At 43.0% G+C, this 15,441-nt stretch overlaps 1 protein-coding gene across 7 annotated transcripts in view; it reads right to left on the minus strand.

Annotated features, from left to right (window-relative positions):
• Positions 1 to 3,334: 3,334 nt before the first annotated feature.
• The window catches only part of PHF21A (PHD finger protein 21A), a 141,817-nt gene continuing 129,710 nt past the window's right edge, over positions 3,335 to 15,441 (minus strand). For all 7 annotated transcript variants that reach the window (XM_044270548.1, XM_044270547.1, XM_044270545.1 and 4 more), the window contains 3 exons: positions 11,783 to 11,858; positions 10,233 to 10,336; positions 3,335 to 9,289 (listed from right to left, as the gene is read on the minus strand). In XM_044270548.1, the coding sequence (XP_044126483.1) occupies positions 9,032 to 9,289; positions 10,233 to 10,336; positions 11,783 to 11,858 (438 nt within the window). In that variant the 3' untranslated portion in view covers positions 3,335 to 9,031. The remainder of the gene's footprint in view (positions 9,290 to 10,232; positions 10,337 to 11,782; positions 11,859 to 15,441) is intronic.

Genomic DNA, 15,441 nt, shown 5'->3' on the forward strand with positions numbered 1-15,441 from the left:
CACAATGATTTAATTTTTGAAACAAAAAAAATGATGTTTTAGTGTTTCCATAGTCTAAGAGCCATAGTTTTTTCAGTTTTTGGGCGATAATCTTGGGTAGGGTCTCATTTTTTGCGGGATGAGATGCCGGTTTGATTGGCACTATTTTGGCGTACATGCGACTTTTTTGATCACTTTTATTACCTTTTTTGGGAAGTAAGGTGGGCAAAATTTAAATTTTCTCATAGTTTTTATTTTTTTATTTTTATGGCGTTCACCATGCGGGGAAAGTAACATGACCGTTTTATAGATCAGGTCGTTACGGACGCGGCGATACCAAACATGTGTAGGGAATTTAATTTTTTTCATTTTGAATTAGTGATAAATGTGTTTTTTGATTTTCACTTTTTTTTCACTTTTTCTTGACCCAGACCCACTTGGTTCTTGAAGATCCAGTGGGTCTGGTGTCTGCATAATACAGTACAGAACCTATATAAGGTTCTGTACTGTATTTTACTTACACTGAACAGATCTATGCTTTCAGCACAGATCTGTTCAGCACCATGGACAGCAGGACGCCTGAGCAGGCGTCCTGTTGCCATGGGAACCTTCCCCGTCTGCCACAACTTCGCAGACGGGGAAGGGTAAGGACTGGGGCTTCGGGGGGCTGTCTGGGGGCTCTCTCCCTCTCCCATCGGGGGGCTGCAAAGGCACAGCAGCCCCCCGATGGGAGAGGGAGGGAGCCGCATCTTACTGTTAACTCTTTCCATACAGCGGTCCGTACGGACCGCTGTATGGATAGGGTTAAACGGCTGACATCCATTCACAGATGTCAGCCGTTTATACCAGGGTGCCAGCAATGTGCTGGCACCCTGGTATACCCACTAGAAGCCAACGATTATTCGGCGGGAGGCGGGCGGGGGGCGGGGGATCGCGATCCCGCCTGCCGCACCGCCCGCCTCCCGCACCGCCCACAACACACCCCCCCCTGCACCTCCCACCAGGCTAAAATCATGCAGGGGTGCAGGGGGGGTGATAACTATAGATTTGTGCCACACTAAAGTTTCTGATCGCCGCGGTCAGGGACCGCGGCGATCAGAAACAGCAGAAATAGCAACAAACCGCAGGTCTGAATTGACCTGCGGTTTGCTGCGATCGCCGATACGGGGGGGGGGGGGGGCATATGACCCCCCCAGGCGTTGTGACAGGATGCCGGCTGAATGATTTCAGCCGGCATCCTGTGCGGATTAACCCCTGGGGCGCCACAATCTCAATTTAAACTCATGACGTACCGGTACGTCATGGGTCCTTAAGGACTCGGGAAACATGCCGTACCGGTACGTCATGGGTCCCTAAGGGGTTAAATGATTGTAAAAACACATACATTTTATGAAATTTTTTACAAGTAAAAAAAATGTCTAAAAATGTGTCATGACACTGTACAGACACCAGGCTCAGCTAACACACAAAACACCCATTGTTAGCTATGACAGTCTGTAACGTGCAGAGCTCTAGTCGAACTACAACTCTCAGCATATTCTGGCCACATGCTGTGCATTATGGCTTGACATCCACTGGCAAGTTATAGGTTTCAGACCCCTGTTGTAAGGAATATTGGAGATGTAGTAATTAGAGATAAGCGAATTTCATATTTTGAAACTTGTTCACGCTTCGTTTGGTGGTAAAAGCAGAATTGCGTTATGGATTCCGTTACCACGGACCTTAACGCAATTCTATGACGGAATGCATTTCTTCATAATAGAAGTCTATGGGCTGCATAACGGATCCGTTATGCAGTCCATAGTCTTCTATTATGACGGCATGAATAACGGAATGCCTCTGAAGGCATTCAGTCATAGAACTGCGTTATGGTCCGTGGTAATGGAATCCATAACGCAATTCTGCTTTTATCACCAAACTAAGCGTGAACGAATTTCATATCACAAAATTTGCTCCTCTCTAGTAGTAATAGCACCAAAAGGAAAAACTGTCTTTGTTGGCCTTTGCAGCCAATCACGGTGGCATTTCCTTTTTTTTTTTTATAGTGCTCTTGAAAAATGAACGCTGTGCTGTAATTGGTTGCTATAGAAAGGAAAGGCAGTTTTTCTTTTATTCATTTTTTATAATCCTCCCCCCTCCCATTGTGCAAGCAACATATAAAGTATAATAAAAGGTCACCTCAAACTTTAAAGACATGACCTGCAAAACATCTCTCCATGGGTCCCATTATTCGGCTTGGCTACCTGTGCAGATGATTATTTTTGATCCTAATGATTAATGACCATACAGTTCTGGTGCTGCAATCCATTCTATACACCTTTCTAGGAGAGGAAGCGCTTTTGGTGGTAGAGCAGTGCCCTCTGCTGGTAAACATGGTGTCCTGCAGTTCGAAACAGGGATGGAATTTAGATTTAGCCATTACACTGTCATTGCTTCAGCTCTGTAACAATGGTCCACACAACCGCAGCAGCTACTGTACATTATCTATAGGTTGTCACTGCCCCACCCCAAATCATTTAGTTGGTAAACTGATTCTCCACAAAGAACCTTCTAATTAAAATAAAGCTCATACAGTGCCTTAAAGGGCATGCCCATCGCTCCAATGTCTTCTGAAATACAATGCTAGTTTGAGAATAGCCTGTAAATATACGTTTACAGCTCCAGTGCAGACCTATGTGTCTCCATGTTTACACACTACAGACTACACGGGATGTACTTGTAACCATGGACACAAGGGAATCTGAAGAGGGGCTGTATACACAAAACGGTTGGAGATTATTTTTTCTATTCAAGGTGCCTTGAAGCAATTTCCTGGATTTTCATATTCTCAGGATAGGCCATCAATATGAGATTGGCGGGGTCCGACTGCCAGTGCCCCCGCTGAACAGCTGTTTGAGGAAGCCACGCGCTCATCAGAGCTCCTCACAGCTCACCAAACACAGCGCCGTCCATTGGATAGTGGCTGTGCTTGGTATCGCAGCTCGGCCCCATTCACTTGAATGGGACGAAGCTGCTCCTAGGCGACGTGACCGATGAATGTGATGAACCCCCAGTGATCCCATATTGATGGCCTATCCCGAGGCTGTACATATTCCTGAGATCCAAATTTTCATGCATTTCTGAAGATCACATTTTCACATACATATCAAATAGGTACTAAGCAGCAGCTGTGAATGTTACACTAGGATGCTGCAGGACGTGAGCCGTCCTCTGTGCCGCCATGTTGTGGAGGCGGATAATATAGAAATAAAAGGACACCAGTTTTCATTCAGTTTTATTTAATAAAAATGTTAAAATAAATAGATACAAATTGATCAGACGCTCTGTGTTCACCCCCTCCCCCCCACCCCACCAGTTCCCTAAACTCTAAGCACAGTTTTACCAAAACTGAAAACACAGACTTCCAATTTTACAGAGAAGGCAGAGTATTTGCAGTTCACTACCATCGGGCCTGGAAAAAAATATAATGTATATTAAAAAAAAAAAATAATGAAAAAAAAAAAGTTCCCATTACAATGGATAAGGAACGCCTCTCAATTTCATACGAAAACTTAATTATACATTTTTTTTCTATAGAAAAAAGGTATGTTACAATATTTTCTTCATTATGATATCGACATTTGACAAGATTTTATTTTTTAATTTCTTTTTTTTTTTTAACCCTAAAATGCAGCACAAAAGAGGAGTTTCCTCACAGAGCAGAGAGTGTGAGTATACCAGACACTATCTGGAAGTTTTCGGTATTATTATTAATAACTATTGCTCCTAGCCTGAGAAAACAAAAAAAAGGGGGGCTACTGTAATGTAAACAAAGTCAAGGGGAAGGGGGGCCCAAAGCGAAACAAGGGGGTGGGGCACTGAGGTTAGAGATACTGCTTAACATGTAGAGGAAGGGGCACATATACCCTTGGGCACTGCTCGGTTCAATGTCATTAATGCGCAGGAAAAACGCCTCATGTTTTGGGGCTAAGAAAGCAGAAATAAGTGAAGGTGATCCATAAAGAGCCCTTACATTTACTATTGGGAAGGAGACTTTGAAAGGACAGCGGGAGACCTGCCCCTTTAACACTGCATTAAGAGAAGCTACGACTAGAGCCGACGTCTTCTATTTCATTTATGGGATATCGAGATGCGCATCGTTATACGGCCATAAATAAGGCTGAGCTGCCACCGCAAATCGCCATGATCCCTCAACTTCCTGTGACGGGAGGGTCACGCCATGAAAGTGTGATATGGTTAAAAGGATGTCATACTTTCCCGAAACACATAGATCCTTAAAAAAGCCCTAACATTTAGCTTTATTAAGCTGCCCATAAAAAATAGATAGATAGAGATATATATATATATATATATATATATATATATCTCTATCTATCTCGCAGGTTAACTTAAAGGGACACAATTTAAAAAAATAAATAAATACAAATGTTGGTGTTTCTATGTTATTCTCCTTTTTCTCAGCGCAAAAAGAAATTTTGGAGAAAAGGCAGGGGGTTTAGTTGCTTGTCGTCAGGTTGCATTGTGTTTTGTAGGGATTTTTTTTTTTTACAGCAAGGATTGCGTAGTCTGCAGCACCCCCATTATAAGTCACTGGAAACAACCAGGATCTGTTGGGATCAATCCCATTATACCAGTCAGGGCTCCAATAAGGAGAGAAGCTGGGGCGCTAATGTGTACAGGGATGGACAACAGAACAGTTTCCGCTGCTCAGACCACAAGCCCCACCCCCTGAGGGAAGCCCCGCCTTAGCTGATTTTTACAAGATTGCAAAATCCTTGCCGTCTGATAAATACACGTTATTTGTATTGATTTCTTCATTTAGTGTCCCTTTAAGAAGCTTAGCCAGTCAAGGAGCCCCTCGGGAAGTTTTCTTGTATGTGCCCATCCGGTACATGTGACATCGACCACCCGTATTTCAAAATAATTAATCATATAAAACAAAAAAATTCTAAATACAAGCCGTGTTCAAGTAGCTCCTCCACTATTTGCTAGAAGCCCTGGTAATGGAGGCTCAGTCACTCCCTAAAGTGTGCGGACAATGAGTCGCGTTATTATCTATGCATGCCCAGAGAAACCCGCAATGATGGGGGTAATGCAATAAGGCACTTTGGAGCGTGCTCACTGCATCGGTAGCTGTGGGGACTTCATCTGGGGCAAGGATGATGGAAAAGCGAAAGCACAGAAAGTGCTACTGATGCACCTGCAGCCCCAACTAACCTAGTTAGTGCTATGTAATGAAGTGACATGGTGAACGTCCCACATCAGGCCACGCTGTAGTGCATAGATCAGCAACCTTCAGCACTCCGGCTGTTGTGAAACTACAACTCCCAACAGGCACACTTGCTTTGCTGTTATCTGAACCCAGAAGTAAACAGAGCATGCTGGGAGTTGTAGTTTCACAACAGCCGGAGTGCTGGAGGTTGCGGATCCCTGCTGTAGTGTCATGTTTAATAGAGGCATGCAGTTCAAAGGGCACAAACAATAGTAAAATATGCGATCTGTATAGAAATAACCCAGATTCAGCGGCTCCTTATTACTTCTATGGTGTGTGGGGTGACCAGGGAACCGATTCCCTTATTCATGACACTTGTGGCTCCATTAACCATTGCGTGTGGCCATTTAGCGAGTGCTGGTCCCTCCTACCATGAACTAGTGTTTATACATGATGACACATACAAGGATTCACAGCATTAATCACAGATAATGTAAACTAGAACAACATAAAGAGGTTGTTGGGGAAAAAACAAACAAAAAACCAGCAGGAGGGCGAGAGGTTCAGAGAGATGTACATTTTATTTTTAGGGTCCACGGGATTGGCATCAAATCGTTAAAAAAGCACTCTGGGATTTCTATTTTACATATATTACTAAAAGCCCATTCAGAAAACATGCAGACCGGCCATGTGTGTTCAGCAATTTGCGGACCTCACATGGTGCAACCATAATAGAAAATGCCTATTGTCCACGATTGCGGTGTGCTGTCCGCATCTTTTGCGGCCCCATTGAAATGAATGGGTCCGCACCCTTTCCGCAAAACTGAATGAGCCCTAACTCACCACCAGTACTTGTTACACCCTGGCTCAGTTGTATCCATACATTTTAACCCCTTAGTGACCAGCCTGTTTTGGGCCTTACTGACCAAGCGTTTTTCTTCCTTTTTCCATTGTCATTTTTGGGTACACAACTTTCTGATTAACTTTTATTAACTCTTTCTGGGAGGGAGATGGGGAAAAAACAGCAATACTGCCAACTGAGTTCTTATGTTATAAATATTACGGCGTTCATTGTTCGGTATAAATAACATAATATCTCTATTCTCTGGGTCAGTATGGTTACAGCGATACCAAATACATATAGTTTTTTTATCCGTTTATTTCGGAAGAAAATCTTTGTGCATTGCCGCTTCCCAAGACCCATAACTTTTTTATTTTTCTTTCTATGGAGTTGTGTGAGGGCTTGATTTTTGAGGGTCGACTTGTAGTTTTCAATGGTACTATTTCGGGCTAAATTACACTTTTTGATCGTTTGTTATTTCGGTGGCGACTTAGCAATTCTACCATTTATTTTTTAAAGCATTCCCCTTAGGGGATAATTGACATATTTGTGTACTGTGGGTTATTATGGACACAACAATCCCAAACATGTGAGGGAGATTTTGTTTTTGAATTTTTTTTTTTCTCATTGGAAAGTGTATTTTCAATAAAAAAAAAAAAAGCAGATAACCATAAACAGGCAATATTTTGATTGCTTTTAAAATACAATGCACTATCCCTATAGTGCACTGCATTTTAATATGAGCGTCATTGCCTGCAACATGTAAGGGGTCAAACAATGGCAGAGCCTAAGGTCCCTTAGTGACTCTCATAAAACAAACAAAAAAAAAAAGCGTATTGGTGGTCACTAAGGGGTTAAACCTTTTTCATTTAAAAAAATCCCAGAGTGCTTCTTTAAAAAGACAATGTAAATCACAGAATTTTTGCAATGTTTAGTCATTTTGTTTTTTAATTAAACTTTTGTACCCTGGATGACTGAACCATTGGGAGGTTCAATATTATAATTTTGAGGCAGAATTGAAAAAATAAAATGCCTCCAGTCACCACTAGGGGGAGCTCACTGGGATATCCGCTAGCCGTTACTGAAAAGTTCTTGATGCAGTGAGCCCATCCCGCCCCTTAATGCTATGACTTTGTGAGGGGAAGCAAAGAAAGCGGTTTACTGCCGACTTCACTCTCTCACCATGGGCCCAATAGCAGTTGTACGGTATATACCACCTTGTGTGGTACAGCCCTACATCTCTGCAGTCTTTAATGTATTCCATTATTTGATCATATATAGAGATATATATAGATAAAAATACCTGCACATGGCTCCCTCACTCGAACTTGCCCCTAGGATGGGACCATTTGCTTTCATTCCAGGTATACAGGTCCATGGGCAAGAAAACTGCTTGCTGTATATGCCCATTATCCACCTGTCAGCTCAGCTGAGAGGTCACCCACTGCTTTGGTGCCTACAAAAACAGGAAGCAATTGCATCTTCTCTTCCTGACTGAAATTTCGAGGGTGGCAATAAAGAGTGGACAACTGAACCCACTAACCCGTCACTGGCAAGAAATTGTACAGAGTCCTATAAAAGGGAGCTTGTCGCCAGGATAGGCTCCCTTTGAATGAGGTCTGCTGCACACACATGAGGTCTGCTGCAAGCCATATGCTTGATTCTGGGATGTGCTGCACATAAATACAGGGAGGCCATATCCATCTGAATAGACTGCAATGAACCACCGCAGCACGTGGGCCGCTTTTAAGGTTACCATTACATGGCCTTTAAAAATTCCTATTAAAAAACCTAAGTACTGCCCAATGAGAAACGAGCGGACGTGTATGTACTCCAACAAAGATGCACACGGATGTCTCATTTCACCATTCCACTGACACTAGGAAGACATGTTTGTAATATTTTGTACCTCGGCCTCCTTATTACACACAAAAAAAAACAAAGAAAAATAAAATATAAATACCCTCAGATATCCACAGCCTGTGAGAATCCTTCCTGCGCCAAATTGGCTGCCCGCTATAACTACGGAACACGCCAGCTGCACAGCCCCACCACAACCATTGCAACATCTGTTGTGTCATAAATGGATCCTGCAGGAGACAACACACAACTTGTGTTTCGGGGAGGTGTGTCCAAAACCCACAAAGCCTAATCTGCTTTGCTAATACTTCTGCATTATTATATTTTTTTAATATTTTTTTTTTTTATTTTTTTTTATGAATGAATGCAATGAATAAATATCTTGGTGTTAAGTTACCAAATGTCCATTTCATACAGAGATGCTGGCACATATTTAAAAAAAACAAAACAAAAAAAAACAAAAGAAACAAACAGCTACTTCTACACCATGATGCAGAGATGGGCATCCATTCCATACTCTACTATGGAACGCAGCATTTATAGACAGGTTGTTTTTGGCGAGGTGATTGCCACCTCCGCCAGGAACGATCATAGAGGAATAACAATACTGACTAAACATCCTTCCCCTCCCCCTCCACTTTCTGCTGCTAGGCATTCTTATGAGAATATAATTTGTAATTTTTTTTCCCTTTTTTTGGTACATCACACTGAGTCTGGTAGACAGGGGAACTTTCCTAGTCTTTGGACTGGTATGTATGCCCCCTTCCCACTAACATAAAAAGTATACAGAAGGAGGAGTTCCCAGAAGCCCGCCGTGTCCACACACCCACCTTTAAGAAAATAGCAAAGAAAGAAAAAAAATAAAGATTGATATCTATAGTTGCTGCGGAGGCTGCTGCAGGCACACACTGGTGTAAGATAGAGAGTAAAGTTAAAGATTTGTTTCTATTTGTCACTTGGCATGGTGCTGGCAGGAAGAGCCAGCTCACACGTGGAACACACAGAATAAAAGGTTGATTGGCAAAACTCCAGTGCTTACGTCTGTCCTGGGACGTCACCGTGGTTATGGTTCAGTCTCTCCCAGGAACTGTTCAGACGCCGCTTATCTTTTCAGAGTACTCTTGCTCACAATAAATGGGTCACTTAGTCTCTTCGGCCTGGTTGCAGTTCTGGGCACAGTTGGGTGATGGAAAGGAGGCTGTGACTGGATTGGGGTCGGGAGGGGGGCTGTTGGCAGTAGCGGTGCAGTCCTGGCTGTGGTTAGAGGTCACCTCTGAGTTAGTAGGTTTGGTGAGGTCTATATCCTGAATGAGCCGGATAAGACGTTTCACTTTGTCCAGAGAGCTGTGCATGTCTTTTTGCCGGGACAAGATGCTGTTCTTCATTTCCATGCATTTCTAGAAAACAAAAAAGACTTTACCAGGATACTGACAAGTCACGGTCAAGTCTGCTTCTCTGCAGAGTAAAGTGATTTTCCTGCCATTAACATTAGTGGAACATTGATGAAATAAGCCATCCACAAACTGGTGGCACCTTTAAAGAGGTTGCACCACATTTGTTGAGACAGTGGTAGATTGGGAACAGATTTTTTTTAAAATTTGGGTGGGGGCTAGTTTCACAAGATATTATAACTTATTTCCACTTTGTCAAGTGATGGCATATGAATAGAAAATGCTATCACTTCTTAACTAGCGGGTTTTGGATCTTTGGGGTCCACATCTATCTTGAGAAAGAAGGGTCCTTCAGCACCAGCTTAGTGCCATGTCCCTGCCCTAGCCACCCTGAATGAGCACTCTGCTGGATCATGAAGGAAGCAGTCAGGGAGGTCTGGCACTGCTGGTCCACCTTGACTGCTGACTATAAGGGCACATGCACACTAATATGCACTGGCCAGGTCCGTGCTGCAGACCGCAAATTGCTTTCCGCAATGCACGGGCACCAACCTTAGGGCCGTGATATGTGGATCATTTACTTGAATGGGGTCTGTGATCTGCATCCAATGGTCCGCACAGCAAATAAGTAGTGCATGCTTTACTTTTTTGCAGTGTTGAGGCATGGACAAACCCCAGTGCTTCCGTCAGGTTCTGTGCCTCCATTCCACACGACCTTCCGGATTGTGGACTCATTCAAATGAATGGGTCCGCATCAGTGATGCGGGGTGCACACAGCCGGTGCCTGTGTGCTGCAGGCCGCAATACGGGCACGGCCAGGCAACGGCCATGTGCATGAGCCCTAGGAGGCAGGCTCTTTTTAGTAAGATTTTTCTACTTGCTAAAAAGTGCATCTTATAGTCCCACAAATCATCCTACATTGCAGTGCAGTGATGTAATATGAACTCACCGTTATAGAGTTGCTGAGTTGTTTTATTTTCTGCTCTAGTTGCTCTCGCTCCTGTTTCAGGTCTGTGCTCCACTTGAGTAATTTCTGTTTCTCTTCTTCTTTTGCTTTAAAACAATAAAGATGGTTGGCGTGAGATCGGACGCACTGTATACGGTGGAAATGGTACAATACATAAATATGGCTCACAACAGTTTGCCAGATAACAGAATAAAAAAAAATAATGGCAAGTGTGAGAGATGGAACGACAACCCAATTGTTAACACAATCTTTCCTGCAAGCTTCAGAAATCAGCAGTCCTGAAGAAATCTGACTATCAGGTTAAAGGGGTTCATGGCTGAGATGGGAAAAAAACTGAGTAAGTGCTGGTCAGGGGTGGATGGCCAGCGTTCTGCTGTTTCCATGAAGCCCATCACAGCTAATGGGATCTATGCAAACAATGTCGCACTAGAAAATATGTGGTTTCTTTAACTACCAAGATACGGAAAGTAAGCAGCTTGCTGTGCTACACAGTTTGTGTAGCTCCCATTTACTGCTATGGAAACAGTGGAGAGCCGGCCGCTTGGCCATTTTCGTAACGCCGCCTCCAATGGCGAGCTCTTACTGTGGTGCCCTTTAAGGGACATACACACATTATCATGAAGTAGGAGGGAAAGAATGTTGATTTTTTTTTTTACTTTGTTATGTATCACTGTATGGAGATTTTCTCATGTAACAGTTGCAGTTACCTGAATTTTTACCGTCTATCTTGCAACTGCGATTGTTGCCTTTTGGGGAAAAGGTCACAGGCAACTTGCATCGATTGCAAGGAATCACAAAAAAAATATATTTCACCCTGTGAGAACTGTGTGGGGAAAATGTCATTGCGTCTTATAGTGCAAATACTGATGAGTGCTTCCATTATGGGTGATTTGAGGTCCGATTACCATTGGTGGTCTGATCTGAGGAAAAAGCATTTTTTTTCTTATTTTCCTCCTCTTAAACCCAGGTCCATCTTAGAGGCAAGTGTGTTTTATAGGGTAAAAAAAATATGGTACATAGACAGTGCATCTTCTACAGGTTCAAAAATATACGGTATACAAAAAAATAATTGGTGTTGGGGCTCAAAAACTCTAGATTTAAATACAGAACTTCTTGTGACTGTCACACAACCTGAGGTTATTCGAAGGTCACAGTAATCCACGATACGGAACGCACGATATTATGTGGAGTCACTTTGGAAGGCCTAGCCCTATCAAGTATTCCATATCTACTCATGTATGAAACACTTTGAAGATAAGGTGTTCAGAAATGGATGATTTACATAAAATCACCCTTTAGAGTTGTATTATTTTGAAGGGGCTGCAGTAGTCTCCTGTTCATCTGGTGGCAGAGAAGTTGGTCTGCAGGCAAATACTGTGAAGCTACTTCTGCGACTCAGTGACGTCACTTACGAAGGTAGAAAAACCCCTTTAATGTTTCGGTTTTGTAAAGTTCACAGCTTTAGGCCCATAAGTAGAGTGGTTTGTGGCTGGTAGGACAGTTTTGATGTGACCAAGATACATATAACCTACCTGCTTTATACGCTATATATGAGTGAACAATGGCCAACGTTCCTGGCCATGGGATCGCTTCCTCTTTTTTCAGCATCTGTAGAGGGGAAATAAAAAGGCATTAAACAAGCATCTGAATAAATACATATATATGCATGTACATATTAGACATTACAGGCTACAACAGGTTGCCACACAGCACAGTCACAAATAATGTCCCGGTCTCTTCTGTGACTCACAGCCACGGATGCAAAGAAGTTCCTAACTGGAAAAGCAGAAGTTCCTAGAAAAAGACACACAAATCGAGCTGCAGTGATTATCCTGCACTAGACAAAGATCACAAACTCATTGAATTCTTCTTTGTGACAGCTAAAACTTGTAGCTGAAGTCTTATCCCTAATCCCAAGAGCCATATCTCAAAGCAAGGAAACAAAGTCTGCCATCTGTAAATGTGTGGAGGAACTGGATCCGCAGAGCAAACGTAAAGGCTATGGACACCTTTGTGTTGATTTTTTTTTTTATTGCTCATTTGCTTCCTAAAAACAAAAAAGTTTATCAATTTTCTAAATAGCCTTCATTACAAATTCCCTACCATCTTGTTCCTGGAGAGTGTGTGTAAATCCTTCACCTAGCTGCTGGATCTGACATCAATCCATGGATTCTGCTCATGTTTCTCTCTGCTTTCCCCCTTCCTTCTCCCAGTGTCTCCAAGATGTAACAGCAGGAAGGAGTAGGTTGTACACAGAAGAGCAGAGATTGGTGAGGGGAAAACTTCTACGTTATCACAGAAAGCAGCTCACACACGCTATAGATAGAGAAGAAAGCCACAGACTGTGCACATGAGAGATAGCAGAGCACCCACAGTAAACTCTGCAGGAGGAGATAATTTGCAGTACAAGTGAGAGGAGGAGCGTCTTCAGCTGTAGGAGAAATCAGTCCAGGAATGAAGCAGTGCTGATACAAGGGCTAATGAAAGCAGAATCATCCTGGACACACAGGGGAAAATTTATCAAGGCTGACACCTTTCTGCACTGGTTTCGATATACCCTACACTGCTGGAGAATGCACCTAATAAATTAGGCGCATCCTCGGGCAGTGCGTGCGCCTAAACCTAAAAGCTCAGAGCTGCCGTAGATTTTTGGCTTCATTTGCACAAGAAAACTGGCGTAAATGAAAATAAATTTGTTGTGGGTGCTGGCTGCACAACCCTTCCTGCCCTTGCCACGCCCCCTTTCTGAAAAGTGGCAGTGTAAGAAGTGGGAGATGCAACATTTTTTTAACGTCACAAACACATAGCTTGCGACTGTTTAAAGCCACTTTCAGGTGCAAGGGAGATGAGAAATATCCCCCACAGACTTCACATCTAGCACTTATTACTGGGAGGACACCCACACACAAGTCTGAAACCAGCAGCAAGCATTGCAGACTCAATAGGTAGGGGGTCTGAAAATGATGTGATGTCAGCTGAACCTAACTAACCTATTCCTTGTTTTATCCATGTCCCAGTTACTCCATAAATGCAACTTTTTATAATATGCAAATTAGCCTCTAGGAGCAGGAGTCACCTAACTCCAATTCTAGATTGACAGGGCCAGGCAGTGTTCACATCCTCCTGCCAGCCCTGAGTACATGGTAAGTCTAGCGCCTGCGCAGTGCCATTCAGTATTCAGCGCAGGCATAGTGAAGGAAGGACGCTCACTGGCTGCCGACTTCCTTACTGCGCCTGTGCTGAATACTGAACAGCACGGCGCAGGTGCGAGATTTACCATGCACCCAGGGTCGGCAGGAGGATGCAAACGCTGCCTAGCCCTGTAAATCAAGAATTGGAGGGAGGTGACAGAGGTGGGAGAACGGAGCCTCTAGGAGCAGGAGCAATGGCTAATTTAGAGGCTAATTTGCATATTATAAAAAGTTACATTTATGGAGCTTGAGTGCAGCAAGAGTAAAGCTGCCAATGGTGACACCCTCGTTGCACTAAAGGCCTAATTTGCACATTTAAAAAAAATAATAATGATAAAATCGGGAACGGAGCCTTGGATTGTAAAAAGAAAAACATCACAACTGTGTCCATGAGGTCTAATAGGAAGACAGCCATCATCTCAAGATAACATTGTTGATCACTTGCTAGTGGGGTCTACCAATTCTGAAGTCTACAAATAACCTGGTAGTTCATACTGACCATACGACCTATGCTTTCAATGCGAGTGGCAGATTTTACATTCAATTACAATTTTGATCCATTTTAATTAAAATATTAAGGTCAGTATCTAGAATTCAAACATGTTGTAGATGTTATTACAAGAAGGGAACTATATATTGAAAGAAAAAACTCCTCAAAAAACGAACTAGATTGGTAAATTACACAAGAAAAACTTCTGATCACCAGGAACTTGTACCCTGAGATGTAGCTATAGGAGGTACAGACGTAGCAGTAGCACTCGGCCCTGAAGCCACAGGGACACCCAAGTCACATTTTCCACTTAAGAAGATGCCACTATTTTAAAGGTCACATGGTCGGTGGAGACCCTGCTATAGATTTTGCATTAGAACAACAGAGTTTCAAGTTACTTCTCTGCTTGTACATAAGGAGCGCCTCTGAAAACTGAGTATTAAGGGGTGCAGAGGAAGAAGTTACACCTAAGCCCTGGTACCTGAGGGAGCAAAAAGGCCTCAGTGCCACTGAAATGGCACATGATAGTAAGGGGGGTCCCATTACAGATTTTGCATTAGGGCCCAAGAGCTTTACGTTACGCCACCGATACCCACGTTAAAGATTCAACAGTCATCTACATAGTGTTCAGTGATTATAACCTGATAAAGACTGGCAGCAACACACAGCTTCTCAAGTTTCAACTCACTATGTTAAAGGGAATTTGTCAACAGTCTGACAATGCAAAACTGCCGACAGCACTAGTTAGGCGCTGGAGAGAAAAGGACAAATATAACTTTTGTGAAGTTATCAGAAGCAGTGTAAATATGAACTTTTTTTCAGCCAGATTGTGCTCCTGCAATTGCCCAGGAGAAGGAGTTTCACTGTGAAGTGCTCTGCATTCAGCAGCTTCACAGCACCGCTCTTCTGCTCCAAGCGGCCGCTGAAACATCCAACCACGGGCTGTGAACAGCTTAATGCAGACACGGCATTCTGTTCCAGCGAGTGCTTCTAGAAGATAGGTCATCAGTTAGAACGAAACGGAAAACCTCTTTAACGTTAGATATCCAGGAGATAACAAGAGGTGTTTAAAGTTGAAAGTTTTACCCCCCACAATAAATAAGGGGGGGGGGAGTTGGCATCTTACAGTTCACAGACTGGCAAACCCTTTCCAAAGACAAAGCCACTATAAACTAGCCTCACAGGATAATAATCCAATCTATGTAGTTTGCCATACTGTGACAGAATCCAATTTAACATAAAGTTCAGGTTTGGAGCCATTAAACGTTATAAAATCACAAACAATCAAAATGCCAGAAGAAATACATGTAACCCTCGTATTGACACCCAGCCAGTAAGATTGCCTTATAAGACCACTGCCATTATAAAACACAGGATTCATCAATCCTTCACTTGTAACCACTGAAAGAAAACGCATAGCACACAAAATAATGGAGTCTCTTCTTATGTAGACATACAATCCCTAGAGGTGCCATACCAGATCCATGGAAAGCCCATTCATCCTTATTCA

Source organism: Bufo gargarizans, chromosome 10, assembly GCF_014858855.1.
Source record: "Bufo gargarizans isolate SCDJY-AF-19 chromosome 10, ASM1485885v1, whole genome shotgun sequence".
Classification (NCBI taxonomy): Eukaryota; Metazoa; Chordata; class Amphibia; order Anura; family Bufonidae; genus Bufo; species Bufo gargarizans.